Source organism: Chelon labrosus (assembly GCF_963514085.1).
Source record: "Chelon labrosus genome assembly, chromosome: 21".
Lineage (NCBI taxonomy): Eukaryota > Metazoa > Chordata > Actinopteri > Mugiliformes > Mugilidae > Chelon > Chelon labrosus.
In genome coordinates, this window is record NC_140354.1 from 15,465,105 (window position 1) to 15,491,635 (window position 26,531).

At 35.6% G+C, this 26,531-nt stretch overlaps 2 protein-coding genes across 4 annotated transcripts; both read left to right on the forward strand.

Moving 5' to 3' along the window:
• Window positions 1-3,510: 3,510 nt before the first annotated feature.
• LOC311506169 (nuclear GTPase SLIP-GC-like) lies at window positions 3,511-9,893 on the forward strand (the record flags this gene model as incomplete). The annotated part of the gene is made up of 13 exons (XM_084570048.1): window positions 3,511-3,572; window positions 4,293-4,533; window positions 4,666-4,896; window positions 5,830-6,036; window positions 6,159-6,278; window positions 6,539-6,709; window positions 6,805-6,959; window positions 7,096-7,213; window positions 7,447-7,555; window positions 7,651-7,784; window positions 8,182-8,263; window positions 8,393-8,464; window positions 8,609-9,893. 12 exons carry the CDS (start codon window positions 3,511-3,513, stop codon window positions 8,458-8,460), a joined length of 1,698 nt encoding a protein of 565 aa, XP_084426174.1. The 3' UTR covers window positions 8,461-8,464; window positions 8,609-9,893.
• Window positions 9,894-12,864: 2,971 nt separating this feature from the next.
• Window positions 12,865-24,953, forward strand: LOC311506368 (nuclear GTPase SLIP-GC-like). 3 transcript variants are annotated; one of them, XM_084570299.1, is made up of 32 exons: window positions 12,865-13,068; window positions 13,601-13,713; window positions 13,843-13,887; window positions 13,995-14,033; window positions 14,352-14,422; window positions 14,512-14,593; window positions 14,898-15,010; window positions 15,160-15,204; window positions 15,303-15,341; window positions 15,722-15,755; window positions 15,882-15,950; window positions 16,367-16,479; window positions 16,603-16,647; window positions 16,765-16,794; window positions 17,125-17,149; window positions 17,285-17,362; window positions 17,462-17,555; window positions 18,794-19,010; window positions 19,134-19,388; window positions 19,651-19,857; window positions 19,974-20,149; window positions 20,721-20,814; window positions 20,901-20,988; window positions 21,074-21,195; window positions 21,498-21,668; window positions 21,750-21,904; window positions 22,060-22,177; window positions 22,257-22,365; window positions 22,477-22,610; window positions 22,895-22,976; window positions 23,060-23,137; window positions 23,366-24,953. In XM_084570299.1, the coding sequence occupies exons 6-31, from the start codon at window positions 14,527-14,529 to the stop codon at window positions 23,131-23,133; spliced, it is 2,754 nt and encodes a 917-aa protein (XP_084426425.1). In that variant the 5' UTR covers window positions 12,865-13,068; window positions 13,601-13,713; window positions 13,843-13,887; window positions 13,995-14,033; window positions 14,352-14,422; window positions 14,512-14,526; the 3' UTR covers window positions 23,134-23,137; window positions 23,366-24,953. The 3 variants fall into 3 exon arrangements, with proteins under 3 accessions (XP_084426425.1, XP_084426426.1, XP_084426427.1); XM_084570300.1 differs by having other exon boundaries at window positions 13,646-13,713; XM_084570301.1 differs by lacking the exon at window positions 13,601-13,713.
• The last annotated feature ends 1,578 nt before the right edge of the window (window positions 24,954-26,531 follow it).

A 26,531-nucleotide genomic window follows, 5' to 3' on the forward strand; every position in this document is an offset into this window, starting at 1 on the left:
TACAGTGTATGTACACTGTAAAATGTGATTATATCTCGAAAGACCTCCTCTGTTCAGTATGATTTTATTATTTTTAAGGTTTAAGTTGTTCAATCAGATTTTCATTCACTGTTGCTGTTTGTCTTCGTCATTCCCTAATGCTGCCACAACTAGGTCAGCGTTGCCACATTGAGATATTGCTGCCAAACTGCTGTTTGAGTTTCATTCAAGAGCTCTGTGACGTCATCGATGGGGGGGGGGGGGACCCTGTACTTTTTATAACACAATACTGTAACAGGTGACGCAAACGCTTTTAATTGGTTGGAGCGGCAAAAAGAACCAGTTCAAAATTTAAGTTGCACGTCTTTCCCTAAGTGTAGCAACAAGGATATCAGCCTGTTGCTTATATCGCCGTCTTCCGGTGAAAGTCCGTTGTAGCTTCTCACTCTCACTGCGACTGTGAACGCGCAATAAATCTGCTATAAAATCAGATCAACCCTCTTCCACCTGCAATGCAGCCCTTCACACCTGTTTTGGTCACCTGCTTCCCCACGCCCACCTACTGATGTGTTTACCATTTCCTGACCAGCCTCTGTTTATATATACAGATACGATTTCACTTGCCCTCTGCCAGATAGTCAGCTGTGCCATCCAGACAGTAACTTTCTGCCTGCTTGTTTTTGAAATTTTGCATTTATCCTGCTCTCCTTTTGCCTGATGTTTTTACTACTCACCTGGTCTTGTCTGCCTAACCTTCAATAACAGGTAAACAGTTTGAACGTTTGATCAGAACTGATCAGAAATGTCTTAAATTTAATAAAATTTTTAATATTCACTCATTTTTTAATATTCACTTACTTTATATTTCTTGTAAATATTGTGTATAGAGTTTTCTTTTTTTTTTTAGTTTAGTTTAGTCTTTTTTTTTTTTTACTGTTGATTTTAGCTTTTTGTTATATATTTTATGTATGGTGTGGAATGCCTGTACTTGCTGCTGCAACGGTGAAATTTCCCAGTTTGGGCCTGCCTGCCTGCCTGCCTATCTATCTATCTGTCCATCTATCTGTCTGTCTATCTGTCTGTATATATGTATATATTACAACATAGACATATATATATATATATAAGTATATTATATACTATATATATGTATATATGTATATATATATAAAGAGAGATAGATAGCTGGTTATAATGCCAAAGCGTAATACTTGATGCCTTTTGTTTATCGGTTTCTGTTCTTGGTCATGGATAATTTTGTCCACAACAATTTAATCGAATGGCGTCTGGGCGAGTGGATAAACAGATGTAAAGGTAAAGCATTACCATTGATGATTTTTAATATTGATGTAATCTACTAACACCAATACAAAATATCCACTATTCTACAGAAGTAAAATGCTGCAACACTTCTGCAGTACAAAGCTGGCGGTTTGTACTGTAATTGGCTTAAAGGGAGATGAGTGCAAACTGTGTACAGAGAATACAGAAGGATTGCATTTCCCTAAAAATTAGTAAATCAAGAAGAGACATATTTTTCTGTAGCGTCATGCATTGTTAAATCAAGACACAAAAGTATGTGTAAAAAGAAAAAAAAACTTATGCGACAAAACTCATTCATTCATCCATTCATTCATTATAATTCTGTAATGATATTAACCAAATCTGTTTGTTTTTTTAGATGAAGACATTGATGAGGAAATCCTCTTGTCTCCAGGACAAAGAAATGAATAACTTGATCAGAAAAGGTGGACAAAGAGCGAGATTTGAAAGGCAACCACAGCTGTCAACGGTAATGTTCTGCACTGCAAAGACATTTTTCACATTTGGTCTCAAAAATCTCACTTTTGTGGATACATGCTTCGACAGGTGAACCTCTGTGTCACAAAATACTTGGCACTTGTAAGTTAAATATGTGCATGTCCTGGGATATCTGCCATCTCTAGCTGAAATTAATCACTGTTGATTACTAACCAACAATGATGGAAAATGTGATCCCTTTTTATGCATTTTCTTGACTTTGCCATTTATTCAACTTCCCAGGTTTTCGCCAAACTCTGAATCCGATGAGAACATAAATATGTCAGTGTGTGGATTGTAAAGATGTGTGTTCAAGCTTGTAAAACTTTGTTTAAAGACAACACCAGTGTGAATAGATCATTTCTTTTATAATCAAGTATTGCTTCTTGTGACAAAACTTTCATGTTCATTGTCAGGTTTGGCCAGCTACAAGTGTTAAAGGTAAGATACACACTCACTCACTCAAGACAGACCCAAGCAATAAATGCTGTCCTTTTCAAATTTGTTGGACAAACTCTGTGTGAATAGATTCTCGATTCACCAAGTATTATTTTTGAGACAAATCCCATCCCAAGGTAAGCTATAACTACCACATTAGTTATATATAATATCAGTCTGTATTTTCAAGGCAGCATTAATTGGCTTTGGAAAAAAAAGCACCTCTATTGAATATGTTTCACTGTTGTGAGACATCTAAGCAATACATTTTTCTTCTTTATGAAAGCTGGATTTTCAGGGAGAGTCCACCAAATGGAAATCATCAACTAAACAATACCCCCCTACACCTGTATCATACTCAGGAATTCATATGAAACAAAAAACGTCTTATTTTTGCATGACTAAGATTTAACTATTGTTTTTTTATTATTATTATTATTTTTAAGATGAGTGTCTTAATGATGGCGAAATTAACTCAAACCTGAAAGCGGGAACAAGAGTAAAACAAAAGAAGGTAATGTTCTGCACAGTGAAGACATGCACAGTTGACATCTGGTCTCAAGAATTTCTCTCATGTGATTCATTCTAGTACAGACGTACCTACAATTAGGATGGTATCTACAGATAAAAGATTAAATTCTTTTTTGGCCGAAGATTTGCATGGCCTTGAATTTCACAGACATGCAATGATTGAACTTAGCTTTACTCCTCATACTTATGCATCTAAGACACCAAAGTACCCTGTGACTGAATAATTAATGGTGTTAACTGAGCAACAAGGATGGTGAATGTGATCATTTGCATGTGATACATATGATTTAAATATGTGTAGCCAAGCCTAACTCTCAGAGCCTATGTGAATAGATAATAGAGCTCTTGTATATTTTGTTCAGGTTGATCAGGTTTCACCATCCAAAGGTCTTAAAGGTGAGATACACAATCATCTCATAGATTACATTTAATGTAATTTTGGTAGAAATTTGTTTTTAAGTTGAAGATAGAACAAATGTACACTTATTTGTCTTTTTAATAAGGTAAAAGAAAGTCGGACCACCATGGAGAGATGAAACAATGGGAATCACCAGCTAAACGACCACGTGAAACTACACAAAGATCCAATTTAGGTATTTACATTTCTCTCACGGTTCTTTCTCATGGTTTTCCTCCTTTTTTATATATTTTAGTGTACCACATTGTGCAACAACCATATATAAAATACATCATAGTCCTCACTAAACTTTTTTTTTTACTTTCATGCTGACAGAAGCTGTTTTGTCTGACGTGAAAGACATAATGGCACAAGTCCGTGCAAGAATAGCAAACCAAGGCAACACAAAGCTCCATGCTTTCCTGAAGTGAGTATTACATTTTCCATATTCTGTGCTGCACTGACCTTATTTCTCTTCCTGACCATGTTCCTGTTCAACAAGGACAACTCACATACATTTATGCATCGTTTATTGACAATACTACACTTTGTTTTAAATTACAAGAGAGCATAGTGTGGCTGTGTAAATCATCTAAAGATAACAGTTTCGTCTTCATTTAGTCTGCTGATTTATAGATCAAGATCTCTTTACAAGAAAAAAAAATAAAAAAAATTCAAGCAACCATCATACACAGTCACATTACGGCATTAATAGCACAGATATTAGATAGTTAAACTTTGAAGAGATAGTAAAGATTTAAAGTCTGTCAGGAATGAGTGTCTCTCACATCGATCCATGCGGGACACCGTATGTCAACCGTCTAACGTCTGGTGACAGCATCAAGTGTTGTTTTCTTTTCAAGTGCATTATCAATGTACAGGTCTAAATCATACTATACCCATTTCTACTGCTGACTGCGACTTCTGTTAACAGATGAATACATTTTTCAGTAGTGCTTACAAAGTGATAATGCCTTCACTTGATTTCACGGTAGACTTACCCAACAGTGATGAGCCACACATACCCTTGTTTTGGTTCTCTATATAGTTTTACTGATATCAACTGCAAGTTTTTTTGTTTTTTTTCTGAAAAATAAATAAATAAAATGAATCAAATTAACCCAAGGTTAAACTCTTCCTGTAACAGAGAGAAAATTGATGACTTGGAGACAGAGAAGAGGGAGTTGGTCGGTGTCTTTGGTAAAAGTGGGGCTGGAAAGAGCTCTTTGATAAATACCATCATTGGAGAGAAGAATCTTCTACCAACAGGAGAGATCAGTGCATGTACCACGGTCATGATTAAAGTCGAGGTTAACATGCACAGCTCACATGCAGCTAACATGCACAACCCAGTATATGAGGCAAAGGTTGAGTTCATTACAAAAGAGGTAAAATGAGCAGTGAATGAGCTATTTATTCTGACTTAAGTTGATTAAATGCTACATTGTAGCTTCAAAAATGCAGAACTGCACAATGCATGGCATTTGATAACTAATATGCAATATGTTTTTGTCTTTTAGGAGTGGAAAGATGAATTGTGGTCCATGCAACAGTTTCTTAGGGATAACAGAGATCAGAAAAAGAAAGATGGTGATAATGGTGATGCTTACAGTGACAGTGTTGAAAAGCTGTCTGCACTGTATGGAGAAGAATATAAAAACAAGTCCTCTGAGGAACTCATGGACAAGAAATATTTCAGACAAATTCCACAATTTCTCCAAGCTGAGACGAAGACTTTTAAATGTGGATCAGTAAGAACTTTTTTTTTCTTTAGAAAGAATTCTTAAATTGATTCATAAATTTGATTAATTTCCATTTATTGAAGTTCATAGTCTTTTTATGCACAGTCCAACCTTTCCAGTTTTGTGTAGTTCAAACTTAAATTACATTTTAAACAAATTTTTGATAAAACTTCTTTTTATATACTTGTAATAGTGGCATTAAGCATAATTATTTGCTTCATACTACAAAATCAAACTATCGCTTTAGGAAAATCTTTTTCGTTATTGCAATAAATTTGTACGCAATCATGTCTTACTAAATTTCCAAACTAAAACTAGCAAATTTCCTCAGTTGTTGTATTATTAAGTCTCAGTGCTACTTAGAACTTGGTTGGTCACATCTTATTGTTGGACAAGTTGGACCATTTACAACACAGGTGTCAAACATATGGCACAGGGGCCAAAAGTGGCCCGTCAGAGTGTCTAATCTGGATTGCAAGAAACGGCTATTTCTAGGTTTTACACAGCTGTAGTAAAAGTTGTGGATATAACACAACACTGAGACATATAACTATACAGAAATTGCACATCTTTTTCTTAAGTGTCTGGTTGTTCATTACTTGTTTTGTAATTGTGAAGTTCATTAAATGCAAACACTTTCATAATATACTTATTTGCACTTAAACAAAGGGAAATATTTGAAGTTGTCATTATTTACAGGTTAATATACTATTGTGTTGGTCCAGCCCCCTTGAGATCAAATTGGGCTGTATATGGCTCCTGAACTAAAATGAGTTTGAGACCCCTGATTTACAATGCATGAATTTCATTTTAACTTTCAATGGTAGAGTTTCAGAATAAATTTTTTCGTATTGTATGCTAATTTAACTGATAGATTTTGTAAACTATTTTTACTGAGCAGAAAAGTGACATTGTTTGTTATTAATTTGTTATTTGTTGTAGGCTAAAAAGCTGTCTGAAAATTTAGTCAAATACACGAGTAGCAACTCAAACCTGGGAGGACATAAAAAAGTAAAGAGGTTGTATTGGCCACTAGTGAAGTGTGTGACTTTCGGAGTACCAAGGAATGATCTTCTCAAACATGTCACACTTGTGGACCTTCCTGGAAATGGAAGCTGTAATAAGAGCAGAGATCAAATGTCGAAAGAGGTGATTTATTCGCATTGTACTGCTGTTCACTGTGCAGAACTTTGTTATCTCTAGACTGTAATGTTTTCACAAAGCACTCATGATTAATTATTCATAATTAACTAGCTCTTATGTCCTTTAAGACCGTTAGGGATTGCTCCACTGTGTGGATTGTGACTGACATTAATCGAGCAACAGCTGACTATGTGACTGGAGCTCATAGGATTCTCTCTTTGATTCACAGAGCCCGCCGTAGAGAAAGGGTAAGATTAGTAAACATTTTTCATTTGTCTTTTCTATACAATAATAATCACAGATAAGTGTTGCAGATCATCTTAAGTCTATATGGCACTACATTTTAATGGCAATACAATGCCTGAAAAGGTCATTATAAAATGTGACTCCTACATCTGATTTTTTGAATAAGCGTTACTTGAAGGAGACAACTGAGAAAGAATTAGAGGAATTTTTAGTTTTATTGTTTAACAATGAATATGTTGATGTTGTTGTTGTTTTATCTCAGGCTGGTAGCAGAAAAGATGTGTGTGCAGCCCTTGAAAAAAACATGAGCCGTCAACTTGACGGAGTCAAAAAAACTATGGACGAAGCTAACAAGGCTTTTGAAAAATACCTCAGTAAAGGTGTTGAAAAATCTAAAAGTTCTTGTCAAAAAGAACTGAAGTCCTTACATCCTGTAAGTGTTTGAGTTACAAACATCAAGTCACTTTTGATTTCCTGTATGTGTTTGATTAAAAAAATAATAATAATAAAATTTCTGTTGTGTCACAGAAAAAAGGTGGTAGTGGTTTTCACGGAACACTGAAATGTGTAGTTAAGAACAATGGCATCCACAAACCAAGAAACGCAGACCCAATAAATGTCAACATGAAGTTGTCTTCACACCTGACTGGCAGCATTGATGAGGAATTCAAGAAGATCTTTCCGTAAGAACTGTTTAATGAGGATATAAAACTATTTGTTGGCCCATAAAGTACAGAACAGGCAAGTTAAGTTATACAATTACATTATGACAACACAATGTATTAATGTTACCTTTTTCAATGTGTCAACATGTTTCAGAAATGACCGAAAGTGTGAGCCATTCAACGGGGTCATCAGTAAGTTTTCACTGGACACTGACAAGCTCATTCAGAAGTACAAAGATGTGGAACTGCAGCTGGTATTTCTGCAGACAGAGGTAAAGAATGAAAATTAGAACCATCCTGTTCATTAGTTACTTACAAAAATAAAATCCGTTGTTTAAAAAAAAAAAACACGTTCTGTTGCAAAGTTAAAGCTGAAAATATCTTTACTGCCTAATTCACTAATCTTTAGGCAATATCTTTAAATAAAGAAGACTGATTTGATTTATTCTGTTACTATTACTGTTATTTCATTTTTATTATGCTGTACTTTTATTATTTCACTCAGGAAAAAAAAGTGAAGACCAAACTGAAAAAAGACATCCGAGACCGTAAGAAAAAAATCTACAGCAGTCTGACAGAGACAATTGAGGAAAACATGCGCAAGTGCTATGAAAGTAAGTGAAACAACCATGACTGCCTGTCACCATAATGATTCACAAACATACACTGTGACTGAGCATAATTTTTGTTTTGTTTTGTTTTATTTTAGAAGCATCTGCATTTAGTGGAAAGGGTACACTGGAAAACATGAGGGAGACTATTCACAAACATATGCAAAATTCAAAGAACATCATGTTTGAGCAGGCTAAAAATGTTCACTTGAACCTGCTGCAGCAGCTGGAGGTTTGTGACATCTGATAACATGAAATATGATTCACTGCTTTAAGTGTGAGAACTCCTGTAACAATAGGAAAAATCAGAGTACGGCAGAGGGTAAAAATAAGAAATGTACCAGCCCACTTAAAGCACTGATGAGATTGTATAACTTGTTGTGCTGCACAACTCTCTTATTAACTATTCACAAGGCTTCTCCTGTGTTTAAGTGGAATCTGTTTCATTCCAAAAGATGTTTTTTGGGTCCTAAAAAAGAAACGGAAACATACGTAGTCCTTAGGAAAGGTTACTCTCAGTGAAGTCTCCGCCCATGCATCCAAATGATTCATGTGATTCAATGAAGCTTGAATGCAATATATTCCTCTGTGATAAGTGGTAATTAATACAGATTATTATGCTGAATTAGATGGACATCCTGAAGACACTGAAGACAACCATGATGGAATCCATTGAGCTCTCACTCAAGACAGATGACTGCTCAATCCCAGGTAACCATAGGACAATACAGTAAAATGATGTATGTGTAGCTCTCTTGTAATGCAGAAAACATTTATCCAATCTCATTAAATAATTCAATCATAAATCATCAGTTTTCCTAATAACTGTTGTGTTTTCAGATGTATCAAAAGAGCTTGCAAGGGTGAAGTGGTACCACAATAAACTGAAAGTCAACAAAAAAGACTAATTCGGTAAATTTTTGTTGATATTACGTTCATAAAATATGAACCGTTTTCGTTAACAATCAATTTACTTATGCTGATTTGCTGAGTCGTACTGAATCCATGACGTTTTAACAAAGGTGTTGCTGTTTATCTCTCTGGTGGATGTTTTAGATTTGCAAGCAGAGGCCTGAACATCCCTGAGGGAACCCTGGTTAAAGACGAGCTGTTCTACATGTTTTGCTTGAGTGATTTTTTTGACGTGGGCTTTGACTGTGTTTCTGAATTCATACATGACATTTTAGATTTTAGATGTTTTCAGGACATTTTACCTTTAATTGTTTGTAGTTCGGAGGTTGAGACAGAGGGAGATGAACTGATTCAAACCTGGAAAGTTGAAGTTTTCATTATGCCACAATGTCCCAGAAAAGTTTTGATTTTAAGGATTTGAGTTTTTGCTAAACTATATATACTGTTTTCATGATTTAATTTTATAGGATTTTCTTTTAGCTGTTTAGAATGGTTTAATTGGGACAGGAGCTCAGCAATTCTTGCTATTTTAATTTTTAATAAGAACATACTGTTGGTTTAACTCGTATAAGAATGTACACTCACATAAGAAATGCAATGATTTTTTTATATTATTGAGTTAATTATTTTTACTTGATCTAATCTCCACAGATTCTAAATGTACACTTTTGTTTGATTTTGTGTGCTGTTTAATGGGAAAAGAACTTGGAGTTTTGAGAGTCTAATTACAGAGGAGGCTACCTCCCCTACTCAACACAGTTTTTATACAGATAATCTCGGTATGTGGTTTCCATGGTGATGTGAGTGCTATCAGTCCCTTATCACTTGTTGCTCATAACATCCTCAGTGCAATGACCTTGTGAAGGCAGAAGAACAGATGAGAAAACATTCTAAATACAACCATAGAGATGTTACATAAGGGGTCATAAAGATGTTAAATAAAGGATTATGCATAGGTTATACATTTAGTTGTGTCATTGTTACTCAAAAATATGTGTAACTAGTCTAAAGTTGAAGGTAAGGTGAGCATAGAACACAATCAATGATACAATCAGTAGTATTTTTCTATCACTGTCTGATAAATGTAGAGTGAAAATTCACCGCAAGAGGATTAATAATTTATTCTGACCTTGTTTATGTGCATTGCTTTTAGATTTTTGGTCATCACAGATTACCAAAACATCACATTGATAATGGGCTTTAGCAATCCTACAATATAAGATGAAATAAATAACGCACAGACACAGAAAGAATAAAGATTGAATGTATTTTATTGTAGGTTTTCGGTGTGTTTCCTTGGTGGGGCCTCCCAGCTGCTACTGATGAGGGCCTATCCTGTGAGGGAGAGACGCATTGGTTGAAAAGATTGGGTAGTGCTTTAGTGGTCTAAACAGTTTATTAAAGGTCCTGGGAGAGACCATTAGAATAATTGGAGAGGGGATAGCAAATGTTGGAAGACTGTAAATAATTGCTTTGAGTGAATATTGGGTGACCTGTCCAGGGTGTACCCCTGCCTCTCGCCCAATGACAGCTGGGATAGGCTCCAGCATCCCCCGTGACCCTTCACAGGACAAGCGGTTTAAAGGAAATTGATAAAAGGTATAGTGAGTAGATTAATTTGTTTATTTATGTGATTTACCATGATATTGTATGGTGGATCTGGGGAGGGAGTCCACCTGTTCAGTGGTACGACTCAAAGTGTATTTAGTAGCAGCCCATAAATTTAAACCCATGCACACAGACAAGAGAGGAGTGATTGATTGGCTGGGCTGCAACCCAGACCTCAGGTCACCAAAGAACTGATGGTTTTCTTTTATGTCTTGTAAATCTTTTTTTTTTTTTTTGGTTATGATTTACATACAGTTGAAACCAGATAACATACACTCTGTTGAAAGACAAATAAACTTTTTTTACTCACTGTCTGAAGTTAAATCAGACTAAACCTCTCCTGTTTTAGGTCAGTTAGGATTACCAAAATTATTTCTATTTGCTAAATGCCACAATAATGAGAGAGAGAATTTCTTAGAGAACTTTCTTCAAACTGGCCAACTTTGGCTGTTTGTGTTGATACTGAAAACAACATGAAGCCTGTTGCTGTTTGAAACGGCCTCATGTTTAATCATAAAAGGAGGTAAAGCAGAAGTTACCCGAATGTTAGCTTCTCTTTAATTGTAATATTATTGTCAAACAATACATGGATCTCTGGAGAGTTTTTACTCTGCTGATGATGATTTATGTGCTGCGTGAGCTCTCAGTAGACAGATATTCATATCACATCAAAAGCTGTACAGTCAGAAGAACTCAAGTTTATCATTTTTGAATAACTAGAAGTTGAGTCAAACTGATGAGTGGTGTTGAGGTACAGCTATAGTTATAAGTTAAATGTTTACATGTGTTACGAACAGCTGTGTGGTGCTCGACTGTTAACACCGGTGACGCAGACCCCCGATGGTCCTTCCAACAACAACCGAGAGGGTCGTGATGTGCTGCCGTATCCTTGTTTCATTAGTCCCTTCGCCTAATGCAGTACTTCTCAAATAGTGGGGTGGTGAGGTGTCAGTGGAGGGCGTGAGAGGCAGGGGGACTTTCAGTATTAGTGTCTTTATTCATGCTTGAACGATAAACAAGCCTCCAGAAAAAAATTGAGAACCACTGGCCTAATGATAAACTTCAATCTTGTGAACTGAGAGTGTTGCGTGGTGTTAGCCAGTGGTTTTTGTTAGCAGCAGAGCTTCAGCTTGTATAGACTTGTATATAATTCACTTGTCACTAGTTGTGCGTTGTGGGTAATTAAAAGATTCACTTTGTTTGCACATTGCGTTCCGCGCTTTTTCCGTTATGTCCTTCAACCACTAGACCAGGGCGTAACACATAAAAACAAACACACTTAAAGGAGTTTAAAATTAAACCACTTATTTCAACTTTATTATGAATTGTGTTATTGGTACTTAAGTAGTATCAATCCACCTGTGTTCTGTTCAGAGGACCATATTTTATTATTGTTTGTTCAAATATAATGGAATCTTGCTCACTTCTGTTTTGTGGGGAAACAGGAACGTACTTAGATTGCAGCTGGAGACAGTATAACACTGATCAAGTGGAGACATTTTTGTGCATAAACAAAAAAAAAAAGTTGTTCACAGTAACTGCAATGTGCTACATCCACAACTGAATATACTGTATTATGGAAATGCAAAGTTAAACATTTAGATAATATGGAGAGGCCTGTTGTGCTGTTGTCTCTATTCTGTAAGGTTTGTTTCCTTTATTACAAAACAAAGTCCTGATTTCTCAGGAAACAAAACTCACAGCATGCAGCAACATTTTGGTCTCAATGAAATTTATCACAAAGACTACAACTTCAGGACTGACTTAAAATCAAAACCTGTTTCCACAGCAACAGTTTGAAAGCAAGGTCCAAAGTGTACACAGTGATCTCTGACGGAATTAAAATGTCTAAAACCAGATGACACTGGTAGGTTAAGTCTTCTTATATAAACATTCTTAATGTCTGGAACAGAATATGTATATATCAAACCTAATGTTTAAGATACTAACAGAAATGGACAAGCTTTAGAAAAGTTTGGATTCTCTCAATAACTGTCACTCAGAGACTTTAAATGTTTCTATGTGTCAGGAGTTTAAGAGTTTCTCTCTCTGATTCAAGTGCCCAACTGAGAGAAGAGGTAAAATCAATGAAACATTGATTATTGTCTTGATTATTAGAGCAGGACAGTGCAGCTGAACAAGTCATATACCTGCTGGTAGACTAATCTTCCACTACTATTATGGTTCAATGGAAGAATTTAGTGGGATAGTACTAAAGTACAATTCTTGCTCAATGGCCCATAAAACTCATGACATGTTCCTGCACTGTAGCTTCACAGTTAAAATGATCTTGTTCACTCTTGTTTTGTGGGAAAATAATACGTACGGCGGTAAGAGGTGGAGACATTTTTGTGCATAAACAAAAAACAAAGTAGCTGACAGTAACTGCAATGTACTACATCCACAACTGAATATAGTGTATTATGGAAATACAAAGTTAAACACGTAGATAATATAGAGAGGCCTGCTGAGTTGTTTTCTCACTATTTTGCATTGATGTTTCTGTGTTTTAGATTTTTAGATTTTAACAGAAACAATGATAAATTTCCGGGACTTTAAAACAGTGAAACTCAAAGATTTGAAGTGTGATTTTGCTTTTTGTTTACCTTTTCACAAAACTGAAAGTCAAGATTCCTTCATGGGGGAATTCATTAATTGTTGTTACTTGTCCTCATATGCCCTTGTCAAGGCACATCCAGTAACCTCAGCACTCCCACACCCATCTGTTCCTTTGTTCATCATTTCCTGATCAGCCCCTACGAACAAGTCTGATTCCACTTACCCTCTATCAGATGGTCTATTGTACCAGCTGAGAAGCAGCTTTTTAACCTTGGTTTTACAGTTTAATACGTTTTTTGGTAACTGTATGATTTTGACTTCCTGCTTGTTATTGGACTTTGCCTTCATCCACCTCTCTTCTAGCCTGATGTTTTTACTTCCCTGTTGAATTCAATCCTCTCTAACAACGTACCCTGTACTCTTGTCGTCAATAACAGGTAAGCTGTTTGAACTTTTAAACTGAATGAACCACTGTGTAAAATGTCATCCATTGTGACTTTTTAGAACATTACAATATATTTTTCAGTTTCCGTTATTGGCCATAGATGATTTTGTTTGTAACAAATTAACTGAATGGGGCCTGAGCGAGTGGATCGATAGATTTAAAGGTGAAGTATTGGCAATCATACTTGTGGGACATAGATACTATAAAATATTTACTCGCAATGAAACATAACGTCTACTAATCTACAGACAAATTCTGCCACTTTTGTTGTCCGTGTCCAGAGAGTAAACATCTGAATTTCACACAAAATAAGAGGAGACATGTGCTTTGTTTAATTGAAACAGAAAATATAAATGCAAGAGAATGAACATATATTCAACTCATACAACCACTCTATAGCTCTGTGAGGCTTATATGATGATTAACTGCTGTGACAAAACCTATGTCAGTCTTTAAGTTCAGCTGAAGAAAAGAATTCTTGTTTCTGTGCTACTAAGTTGAACTAAATATTTATTTTATAACAGATGAATACATCAGTAAGGAAACTTTATATTGTCTTGATATTCAAGAACTTAATCACTCAATCCCAAAGGCTGGGCCACGAGCAATATTTAAGAAGAGATTCAAGCTATTAAAGGTAATGTTGTGAAGACACTTTGCACATTTGGCCTCTCTTATGTGGTTGCATGTTGGTGCAAGTGAAGAAACAAATAAAAGATCATGATATACAGTATAACAGACATGTTGATATTTTTCTTGTCATTAGGGAGAACGAAACACAACTCAGGAAAGAAATGATGTTTCTGTTCAAGTAAGTTAAATACAGTTTCATGCTGATTATGTATGATCTATGATAGAGATTATATTGTCAGTGTCTACTCAAAGTTTTGCATGACCTTGAACTTATTTTATCTGCAGTGTAAACAGGAGCATGAAGAAGAAGCTGAGTTGGCTCAGGTAAGGGTGACGGTGATTTTATAGACATGTAATAAGTGAACATTACTTTAATCCTCATACATATGTATTTGAGGAACTTAAGTGTCCTGTGACAGTTACCTCAGCACTCCTACACCCATCTGTTCATTTGTTCACCATTTCCTGATCAGCCTCTATGAACAGGTCTGATTCCACTTACTCTCTGTCAGATGGTCTATTGTACCAGCTGAGAAGCAGCTTTTTAACCTTGGTTTTACAGTTTAATACATTTTTTGGTAACTGTATGATTTTGACTTCCTGCTTGTTATTGGACTTTGCCTTCATCCACCTCTCTTCTAGCCTGATGTTTTTACTTCCCTGTTGAATTCAGTCCTCTCTAACGTACCTTGTACTCTTGTCGTCAGTAACAGGTAAGCTGTTTGAACTTTTAAACTGAATGAGTCATTGTGTAAAATGTCATCCGTTGTGACTGATTAGAACATTACAATGTATTTTTCAGTTTCCGTTACTGGCCATGGATGATTTTGTTTGTAACAAACTAACTGAATGGGGTCTGAGCAAGTGGATCTATAGATTTAAAGGTAAAGTATTAGCACTCATACTTATAGGGCACAGACACTATAAAATATTCAGATGATTTACTCAAAGTGAAATATAACTTCTACTAAGACAATTTCTGTCACTTCTCTTATCTGTGTCCAGAGTATAAAAGCACTTACAGTAAAACATCTGCATTTCACACAAAACAAAGAGACATGATTCACAAAAACCAAATGGAAAAATTATATATATTTTCGTCCTTCATTATATTCAATTCTGCAGAAGTCGGTAATTCTTCTTTCTGCACGACTAAGTTGAACTGAATACTGTGTGTTTTTATTACAGATGAAGAGATTGATGAAGAAACTTTCTATTGTCTTGATGATCAAGATCTTAAACACTTGATCACAAAAACTGGGCCACGAATAAGATTTAAGAAGAGACTCAAACTATTAAAGGTAATGTTGTGAAGACACTTTGCACATTTGGCCTCTTTTATGTGGTTGCATGTTGGTGCAAGTGAATAAACGGTAGATAAAACTGATATCCACAATATACAATAAGATTATAACATATAACGGACATGTTGATATTTTCTTGTCATTAGAGAGAACGAAAGACAACTCGGGAAAGAAATTATATTTCTGTTCAAGTAAGTTAAATACAGTTTCATGCTGATTATGTATGATCTATGATAGAGATTATATTGTCAGTGTCTAATCAAAGTTTTGCATGACCTTGCACTTGCAGTGTAAAAAGGAGCATGAAGAAGAAGCCGAGTTGCCTCAGGTAAGGGTGACAGTGATTTTATAGACATGTAATAAGTGAACATTACTTTAATCCTCATACATATGTATTTGAGGAACTTAAGTGTCCTGTGACAAAGTCATCCTCCCCTGGATAATTATTTACTGTTGTTTACTGACCAACAAGGATGATGAATGTGATCAGTGTTGAGTCATTTGCTGCACTCAACCTCCCAGACACTGCCAAGCTCGTCCTGAATATGATGAGAACACAAGTTCATACTTCAGTCTGTGAATTCCAACATTTGTGTTCAAGACTGTTGCTCTTTCTAAGCTTGTGTGAATAAATCATTTCTTGTATAATCATATATTAATTAATCGTAATATTTCTTGAGTCAAATATTTGTTTTTATTCATACTCAGGTTTTGCCATCGACAAGTGTGAGATGTATGAGTGGTGAGATACACAGATATATACATCTCATTCGTGACATTTAATAGTTACACTATAATTATATAGTATATTTATCCTACAGGTTTTGAAGGCAGTAATAATAATGACAAAACAACTCCTGTTTTTAAGCTGACATAATAAGGCCGGACCTTCATGGCGAATCAAGCGGGTTGGAATTGACACTTAAACAACAACGTGGTATTTACATTTCATTCTCTCTGTTCATTTTCACACTTTATATGTTTATGTTTGTAACAAACTAACTGAATGGGGTCTGAGCGAGTGTATCTATAGATTTAAAGGTGAAGTATTAGCACTCATACTTGTGGGGCACAGACACTATAAAATATTCAGGTGATTTACTCAAACTGAAACATAACTTCTACTAATCTACAGACAAATTTCTGCCACTTCTCTCATCTGTGTACAGAGAGTATAAGAGCACTTACAGTAAAACATCTGAATTTCACACAAAACAAAGAGACATGATTCAGAAAAACCAAATGGGAAAAAAGATACATTTTCTTCCTTCATTAAATTTAATTCTGCAGAAGACGATAATTCTTGTTTCTGCACAACTAAGTTGAACTAAATACTGTGTGTTTTTATTACAGATGAAGGGATCGATGAAGAAAGTTTCTATTGTGTTGATGATCAAGATGTTAATGGCTGGATCACAAAAATTGGGCCACAGATAAGATTTAAGGAGAGCCTCGAGCTATTAAAGGTAATGTTGTGAAGACACTTTGCACATTTGGCCTCTCTTATGTGGTTGCATGTTGGTGCAAGTGAAGAAACAAATAAAAGATCATGATATATAACAGACATGTTGATATTTTCTTGTCATTAGGGAGAACAAAACACAACTCAGGAAAGAAATGATGTTTCTGTTCAAGTAAGTTAAATACAGTTTCATGCTGATTATGTATGATCTATGATAGAGATTATCTTGTCAGTGTCTACTCAAAGTTTTGCATGACCTTGAACTTATTTTATCTGCTGTGTTCTTCAGGAGCATGAAGAAGAAGCTGAGTTGCCTCAGGTACGGGTGACGGTGATTTTATAGACATGTAATAAGTGAACATTACTTTAATCCTCATACATATGTATTTGAGGAACTTAAGTGTCCTGTGACAAAGTCATCCTCCACTGGATAATTATTTACTGTTGTTTACTGATCAACAAGGATGATGAATGTGATCAGTTTTGAGCCATTTGCTGCACTCAACCTCCCAGACACTGCCAAGCTCGTCCTGAATTTGATGAGACCACAAGTGCATACTTCAGGAATTCAGAGTTGTGTGAATACACAGTTTCTTGTATAATCAAGTATTATTTCTTGAGACAATTATTCGTTTCTGTTCATTCTCAGGTTTTGCCATCTACAAGTGTCAAAGGTGAGATCTACAGATCTCATTGATTCAATTCAATAGTTTTTTATGTATATACTGTATATAATATGTTTAAGCTCAGGCAGCATTAATAATAATGATAATAACCAAACAACTCCCCCTTTTTTTTTTTCTTTTAAGCAAAGAGACCTCTGGACCTTCATGGCGAGTCAAGCGGATGGGAATCACTAGCTAAACGACAACGTGACACATACTCGGGTATTTATATTTCTTTGTCTCTGTTCATTTTCACACTTTACAAGTTTCCCTAAAGTCTGCAGCTCCTTCCTAAACAGTTCTTTACGTTTACACCGACAGAAGCAATCATACTGTCTGAAGTGAAAAAAACAATGGGATACGTCCATTCAAGACTACACAACCAAGACAACCTAAAGATGAATGCTTTCCTGAAGTGAGTATTAAGTTTTCTATAGTCTGTGAAACTGTAACATGGTCAGAAGTGAAAGCAGTCCCAGACAACATAAAGAAACCTCACAGAATTTATTAATTCATTCACATCAGTACACCACAGTTTGCAAAAGAGTGCTGTATGGCTGTTTAAAAAATGCCAAGCGAATTACAAATTTATTCTGTGTAAACTGATGAATAATCTCATTTGTAAAAACAGTCCAGGCATCAGTTTAATTTTCTATCCTCTTGAGTCATTAAGGACAAAAATATCCATGTCGAAAAAACTGCTATAAAAAATTAACTGATATTTTTTCTTTTTTCTGTGTAAATCTCTTAAACCACTTCAGCACCTTACAAAACTACTAAAAATTAATAATGCGTAACTAATAATGCATTCAAGTCAGTATTTTAGATAATCTTGGGCATATCCAAGACTGATTTGAAAAAAAAAAATGCCCCAATCCCCCAACATTAGTTTTAAGGAAAATAAATCATATTCTGTTTGTTTTTGTTTTTTCTTCTTTTTTTCGGTGACTTCAAGTAATTAAACTGGCATTTAAAGGATTAAAATCCACAAAATGACAAAATTTTTGATAGTTACATAAAGTGCTGAGAATTATGCACAAAAAAGCAGAAAAAAATATTAGATTTTAAAGCAGTTTTTTGGAAGTGGACATTTTTGTCCATTAGAATTTTTATTTATTTTTTTAATTTCAAACTTTGTGTAGAGAGAGACTTTGTTACAAAAAATACAACACAAGCAAAATGATGGCCTGATGAAGAGGAAAAAATTGCACAAATGGACAAAAATGTCTCTGGTGCATGAGGGTTGCAAATTGCCTCGCAGCAAAGCAAATCATCACCTCCATAAAACAAAGCTATCACACACAGTCACATTAATGTCTAGTTAAACTTTAAAGATGTCTATCAGAAAAATCTGTGTTTCTAACTTAACATTGTTATTGTAGACAGTGGTCCAGTGGTTTCAGGATTGTGGCAGCAGCTGAGACAATATGACTGTATCCAAAGGATTTACATTTTTAAATATAAAATCAATTTAAAATTTAATTCAAGCAGGATATTCAGCATACAGTATGTTGCAGTTATGTAGCATTTATAGGTCTATATTCTTATCATTAAGTATTTATAATGGCAAACTGCATGAATTTGATCTCTTTTTATCTTATGTATATGACTGTGAAACTCAGTAGCCCTAACCTTTAAACTCTTGTACAACAGGACAAAAATTTATGATTTGGAGAAAGACAAGAGGGAGTTGGTCGGTGTCTTTGGTAAAAGTGGGGCTGGAAAGAGCTCTTTGATAAATGCCATCATTGGAGAGAAGGATCTTCTGCCAACAGGAAGTATCAGTGCATGTACCACAGTCATGATTAAAGTCGAGGCTAACATGCACAACTCAAAGTATGAGGCAGACATTGAGTTCATTACAAAAGAGGTAAAACTCTGAATATGTTTATTCTTATTTGAAGTTAACTGAAGTTACATTGTAGCTACAAAATGCTACTGGTTACACTGCATGTCATTTAAAACTAAAGATGTAATAACTCTGGTCTTTCAGGAGTGGAAAGAGGAATTGTGGTCCTTGGATCAGTTGCGTGGGGATAATGCAAAACAGGAAAAGGATGATGATGATGATGATGACGATGATGACGACGACAATGTCGATGATAGTTATGACTTTGATGAAAAGCTGTCTGCGCTGTATGGAGAAGAATATAAAAACAAGACTTCTGAAGAACTCATGGACAACAAGTACTTCAAAGAAATTCCAGAGTTTTTTCATTCTTGCAGGAAGACTTTTACATGCCAATATGTAAGAGAAAACTAATTAATGGAAAAAATTCTTGCCGGTTTGATGTCATGAAATGTTATATTTTGCAATTATTGTTCTTGTTACAGTGGTACAGCACCATATCCAATTTACCCTTCATAGGAAAACCTTTCTCTTTCTGTAAATGCATTTACACATAATCAGGTCTTACTGATCACATTCTGCTCGATTTCTTTAATGCAGTTTGAATAAGCAAGTGAAATTCTTGCATTAATTTACTTTTGTTGTTGTTTGTTTGTTACAGGCTAAAGAGCTATCTGCAAAGTTGGTCAAATATACAAGAAGTGAATCAGGGGAAGGAGAAGGTAAAGAAGTAAAGAAGATGTACTGGCCACTAGTGAAGTGTGTGACTGTCAGGGTGCCAGAGAATGAGTTTCTCCAACATGTCACACTTGTGGACCTTCCTGGAAATGGAGACTGTAACAAGAGCAGAGATAAAATGTGGAAGGAGGTAATTTATTCACATGTAGAGCGTTGTGTTATCAGCAATGTCAACTTAACAAACAAACAAACAAAAAAGAAGCATTCATGATTAATTACTCATAACATCCTATTACATCCTTCCAGATCGTTGGAAACTGTTCCACTGTGTGGATTGTCACTGATATTACACGAGCAGCATCAGAAAAAGAACCGTGGGAGATCCTGAAAAATGCCAGTAGCATCATGGGAAACGGAGGGGAGTGTCAGTACATCCACTTCATCTGCACCAAGTCTGATCAGATTGGAGATTCAAGAAATTAGTAAGTAAATTAAAAAGGCCAAACTGATCATCATTAACACAACACGATACATTTAATACATTTATGACTCACCTTATGGCGTTTATGACCCCTGGTTCCATTACTGTAATTCCTTATGGCTAAACCCAATCACTAAAAGACCACAACAAAAACACATTCAGGGAACTCACTGACCTGTAAGATAAAGATACATAACATAAAGAATCACTATTCAGTAATGGTTACAAGGCAGTTTTTTAAGATTTATTTATTTATTGATGCTTACATTGCAGTAAAATAGCAATTTACCATTAAATGAATAGCATCAAATTTTATTCATTACATCTTTTTTTCTTTCCAGTATAGTGAATTACAACTTTTAAAGTCCACTATATTTGAGGAAGTTATGGTTGCTCAAGTTGTTTTGTATGTTTTGTGAAATATATTGAATTGGTTTGCCATTAATGATACTATATATTACAGAAATCTAAAGTTTAGATGATCTGCTGATGGGGAGAGGTTTAGCAAAAGATGTGTTTAACTTTTATCAGCGCTGTGGATGCCATTTTTTTCATATATCTTTTTCTTGTAGTTCAGCAGCTGACGTTCATGCCCTTATATTGAAGAGAAACAAGCAAGCTAAGGAAGAAGTGATGAATAAATTCAACAAGCAAAACAAGATTAAGGTAATTTTTACAGCATATTGATATATCTAACAAAATGATTTTCTACAGCTGCAAGCATCCCTTAAAATTAAAACCTCTTACCCCAGAAACACTTCAGTGACAACTGCTTTGAAGTGTTCACAGTAAGCTCCAGTGAGTTTCCAGAGGGACAATATCTAAGGCCAGTTGAGACTGGTACGTCAACTCTCAATACATTAAGAGACTATGTATAGATCAAACGTAAAACTCTGCTTATTTATTTTATTATCATTTCTCACAGAAATACCCAAACTTCAGGATTTTTTGCAAAATCTCAATGACTGCCACTCAGAGACTTTAAACTATGTGTCTGGAGCTTATGGGATTCTGTCTTTGATTCAAGGAGCCCGCTGTAGAGAAGGGGTAAGATCAATAAAGTAAAGTTCATTCTCTGCTCCTGTCTTAACTGCCATTACTGTTACAATTACAGAAAATTGTAATAGTCATTCAAGTTTTTAGTGAAAAATGCTCAGATGTCATGTAGACATAGTAAAGTCAGATCTACAGTATGTGGAGCTGTGTAGAGTTGGTAGGATCAACTGTTTTGTTTAGTATGTGATACTTGAAAGATGTTTTCTGTAAAGATCAACAGAATTTTATAAATAGAGAATAAGTGACATTTGCAGGTTTATTGCCTTATATAATGTGTCATGTTTTGATTTCAGGTTAGCAGAACAGATGTGTGTGCAAGCCTTGAAGGAAATATGAGCAATCAACTTGACCAAGTCAAAAAAACTATGGAAGAAGCTAACAAGGCTTTTGAAAAATGCCTCAGTGCGGGTGTTGAAAAATCCAAAAGTTCTTGTGAAAGTGACCTGCACTCCTTCTTACATCCCGTACGTATTTGAATTGCAAACATCAAGTCAGTTTTGACTTGTTGTGAATGTGTGTTTCTTTTTGTGTCTATTTGGTCTCAGAGAAGAGGTGGCCGTGGTTTTTACAGGACACTGAAATGTGTTGTGCAGAACAATGGCTTCTACAAACCAAAAAATAAGAAACAAATAAATCTCAACATGAAGTTGTCTTCACACCTGACTGACAGCATTGATGAGGAATTCAAGAAGACCTTTCCGTAAGATCAGTTTAATGGGGACATTTAAGGACAAATATTTGTTGACCCCAAAAGTAGACAACAGAAAATCCTACAATAATCAAATTGTATTATTAAAAAAAACATAACAAATGTGTTAATGGTAGCTTCAATGAAACATTTCAACATGTTAACAGAAATGACAGAAAATGTGAGCCATTCAACGGAGTCATCAGTAGGTTCTCACTCAACACAGGCGAGCTGATTCAGAAGTACAAAGATGTGGAACTGCAGCTGATATTTCTGCAGACAGAGGTTAAGACCTTATTTTTGTTATGTCGTTACTATTGTATTGGATATGTAACTTTTTTTAAAAAGTTTTTACTTCTCTTAGGAAGAAAAAAATAAGACAATAATAAAACAAATCATTCGGAACTATAAGAAAACCATCTACAGCGGTCTGACAGACACAATTGAGACGACCATGAAAGAGTGCTATGAAAGTAAGCCAATCACAATTACCTCGCAACATAACCAGTAATATTAATACAAATATGCATCAACACATTGAGTTTAAAAATTAATTCATGTAACTATTTTCTGTTTTATTTTAGGAGCGGCTGGATTCAGAGGACAGCACACACTGAAAAACATGAAGGAGACCATGGAGAGGCATGTACGCGATTCAAAGAACATCATGTTCGAGCGGGCAAAAAATGTTATGTTGAGCCAATTGAACCAGCTGGAGGTTTGTCACATTTGATCATATAATGAGCTTGTAAAACATCTTGAGCTGCACATTTATCCACTATTCACATGAGAGCTTCTTTTACGTTGCACTTTTTATTGGACCCAATATTATTGATCTAAGACAGAAAGACACAAGAGTCCATGAAGCCAGTAGTCCTTTTTTTCTCACGCTGCTCAGCCTTTGAGCTAAACCGCTAATTCATGTGTAATTTAATGAAGCCTGAAGCCAGTATTTAGCTCTTTGATGAGTGATAATTAAGACAGATTTTGATGCTGAATTAGGAGTACATCTTAAAGACACTGGAGACGACTATGAGGGAATCAATTGACCTCTCACTCAAGACAGATGACCACTCAATCCCAGGTAAAAGGAAAATATTAAGTAATTCATATAGAAGATGTTAATATTTATAAATCGATGATATTTCAATATTTTCTGTTTTTTAGATGTTTCAAATGAGCTTGCAATGGTGAAGAAATACTATGATGAACTGAGAGGCAGCCCTCATGAAGAAAACTAAACAGGTAAAAACAATTTCTTAGCTTGTCAATATTATTACTGTAATGGAGTCAGAACTTTTTTGAATGATGTTATTTCATGATGGACCCAGCTGTTGCACAGAATAAAAGACATTCACAGCTACATTTTAACAAAGATGCTGCTTCAAACTGAGACAATAGGATATTGTGTCTTGGTGTTAACAGTTTTCCTCACATTTTTCATGAATCAAACCTTAATTTTTCAACATTAAGGTATGATTCCTGTGCTGTTCATGAGGAAAAAACAGCAGAGGCCTGGTCACTCACCGAACCCTAAGGTAATGCTGATCAAAGACGTCTCTGGATTAGGTCTCAGTAATTTTGTCATGTTGTTCTCCATGTTTCAGGTGTTGTTCTGATGTGTGGTTTGATAGTGTTTGTGAATTTCATTTTTGTCAAATGTTGTAATGACTTTTATTTAGAGGTTTACCACATTACATGTATTTGAGTTTAGTGTGGGTTCACTGGGATGGGAGTGCTGCAATTCTTGCTACTGTTTATTAAGGTTAATCCACAAATATTGCTTACGACCAAATGGTTTTGATATCCACGTGAGAAATGCAATAATAATAATAATAATAATAATAATAATAATAATGAAAGCAGTAAACCAGTGGTTTTTAGGGGTTGTATCAATTGGTCCACTAGTCGACTTTACTGCTGTGGCGTGACGTTTTAAGCAGGAAGTCGACTAGTCGTAGATCACATGACAATAAGAACAAGGACGCCTCCTAGAAGACAAGTGAAGAGCCCAATACATCATTGCTCTGAAATACAACTAAAGTTCTTCTGCAATGCACACTCATCTGAAAAGGCACCCGCACATCTAACGCTAACAGAAGAACGGTCCAAATCCTCTCAACCACAGTCAATTAATAACTTTACCACATGTCCAGCAGTAACGGAGAGAAGGAGACTGCACATCAACAATTTGCTGGCAACTTTCATTGTCTACAACTGTTGGACATACGTTATCCTATCTTACAACACACTGTGAAGTTCTATTAAACGCTACTGACTGTTGATTTATATAGGGTATACATATCTGCAGTGCACAGTACTAATAAGCTCATGTGTTTATATTCAGCTTTGTTATATTCTGTTAGTTGACATTGGTGCTGTGGTTGTAGAGTGTGTTCTCTTTGTTTTTTTCCTGCCAAGTGAGCCGCATATTACAAGTGTCAGACTGACAGTGTTTGTGGTGTTGACGTGGTCTACGGCCGACAGTAGTTTGTGTTCAAGCTTCAGTTACCTTGCAGAAAAGCCTCCGTAGCTTTGTTTGTGTGAAACGCTACAATATGTATTCAGGTCAAGAACATAGATTTAATTGTTGCATAGCATTACTTTCTACTGTGTTTTTATGTGTGATGCCATCAACTTGTCGATGTCGAATCGACTTTTACCACGTATTAGTGGACTTTTAAACATCCGAAGGCGTTCAACCCATATTGGCTTTTAGTGAAGACTTGTATCATTCATTTATTTTATCATTTTTGTTTGGTTTTTGTGCCTTCATCACTAATTCTGAATGTTCACCTGTATTTGATTTGACATGCTATTCAATAATAAATCTTGAATGAAAGTGCAGTACTCCTTTCTTTGGAAAATGGCATAAAAAAAGTTATGTTCTCCATAACGTTTAGATTGTAAGATTGGAGACAAATATTCAGAACATTGACTTTTACTGCCCTCTGGTGTCTGCAGCAAGAAAAGCAGTTATATGCGTGTGTTACATGTTCACAAATGGCAATGCATAATTCACAATTCTCTTTTATTTCCCACCTTTCAAAGAAGTCTTCACTACAACATCAGAAACAGTCATACCAAGATTGAATACCAACAGCAGATCTTGTACAAACTGCGGAATAAAACATAAATTGTATGGGGGAAAAAAATTACCAAGACAATACCTTGGGATCTAGTCATATGGCACAATGTTTAAAGGTCTTAGCTGCTGATCTGAGGGTTGAGGTTTCATGTCACAGCTTTTCCTCTAGCTCGACCTTTAACCCTAACCTAACTTCTTCAGAATCACTGTGTCATAGTTGACCCTTTGATCTGACCCTACACATTTAATAACTATTTTCCTGTAATATGTATGTGGAATATTAAAGCTGCACCTTCTTCTACCTTGATCATCTTGATTCTGTTGTGCAACCTCTTTTCTCAAAACTGTCTTCATTTTCTGGCTCTTCTCAGTTATTTATGCTGAAATCCTTGTTTTGGCCTCACGTCAGTCAGTCCAATTATTTTTTTTAAATCTCCACTTTTTTCCGTCAGTTAATGTAAAGCACCTCAGTATAATTCTTTCTTGTTGGTATCCAGCAACTTACAGAAATACCTTGAGGAGTCGATGTGAACAATGGCACATTGTGAGAAATTTTGCAAGAAAACAAAAAGAAAACCTCTACGATAATAATCTTGGCATGACAGAAAAATATTCTTGACTTTAGTGAAGAAAAATTCGCAACGTACAAAAAAGTGACTGTGACATCTAACATTTCTGAAATTGTAGAATAACAGAATATAATTTGGAATTAGATGACAACATTTGTGTGACAGATGGTTAATAACATTTATGTAGAGTGTTAAAAACATATTTTTATCACTGTAGAAGGATTTTACTGTTGGATGTCAGTGATGTCAGCTACATGGAGGACACCACATGGAGGCAGCAAAGACTTAAACTGGCCAACTTTGGCTGCTTGTGTTGAAGCTAAAATCATGAAGCCTGTTGCTTTTTGGAACGGCCTCATATTTAATCATGAGAGGAGGCAAAACAGAAGTTACCCGAATGTTAGCGTCTCTTCAACTGTAATATTATTGTCAAACAATACATGGATCTCTGGAGAGTTTTTTGTTTTACGTGAACTCTCAATAGACGGATATTCATATCACAGCAAAAGCTGTACAGTCAGAAGAACTCAAGTTTATCACTTGAAGTGATAACTAGAAAGTTGAGTCAAATTGGTGAAAGTGTTGAGGTACAGCTATAGTTATGAGTTAAATGTTTACATGTGTTGCGAACAGCTGTGTGCTGCTTGTCTGATAACAGTTTCGGCTCACGAGTGAGACGCCTCAAGTTTCTGAGGACCTTTGACAGATTCCCGCCTCAGATGCTGGTTGGCTGAGTACGCCGGTGGCGCGGAGCTCCAGGATTGGAGGGTTCGTCCATTTAAATGGTTCTTCCAAGGGTCGTGATGTGCTGCTGGAGCCGTGTTTCATTTGTCCCTTCCCCTAATGATAAACTTCAGTCTTGTGATTTGAGAGTGTTCCGTGGTGTTAGCCAGTTTCTGTTAGTTTGTAAGTTTTCGTTGAGAATTAGAATGAAGCAGTAAGGAGGAACTGCCTTTTTCTTTCAGTCACTGTTTTCTCCTGT

Coding starts and splice junctions, on each gene's coding strand:
- LOC311506368 (XM_084570299.1), top strand. CDS start 14,527: ATGGATGATTTTGTTTGTAACAAACTAACTGAATGGGGTCTGAGCAAG. Junction 15,011..15,159: donor AGAGACTCAAACTATTAAAG/GTAATGTTGTGA, acceptor TCTTGTCATTAG/AGAGAACGAAAGACAACTCG. Junction 19,389..19,650: donor AGACTTTTACATGCCAATAT/GTAAGAGAAAAC, acceptor TGTTTGTTACAG/GCTAAAGAGCTATCTGCAAA.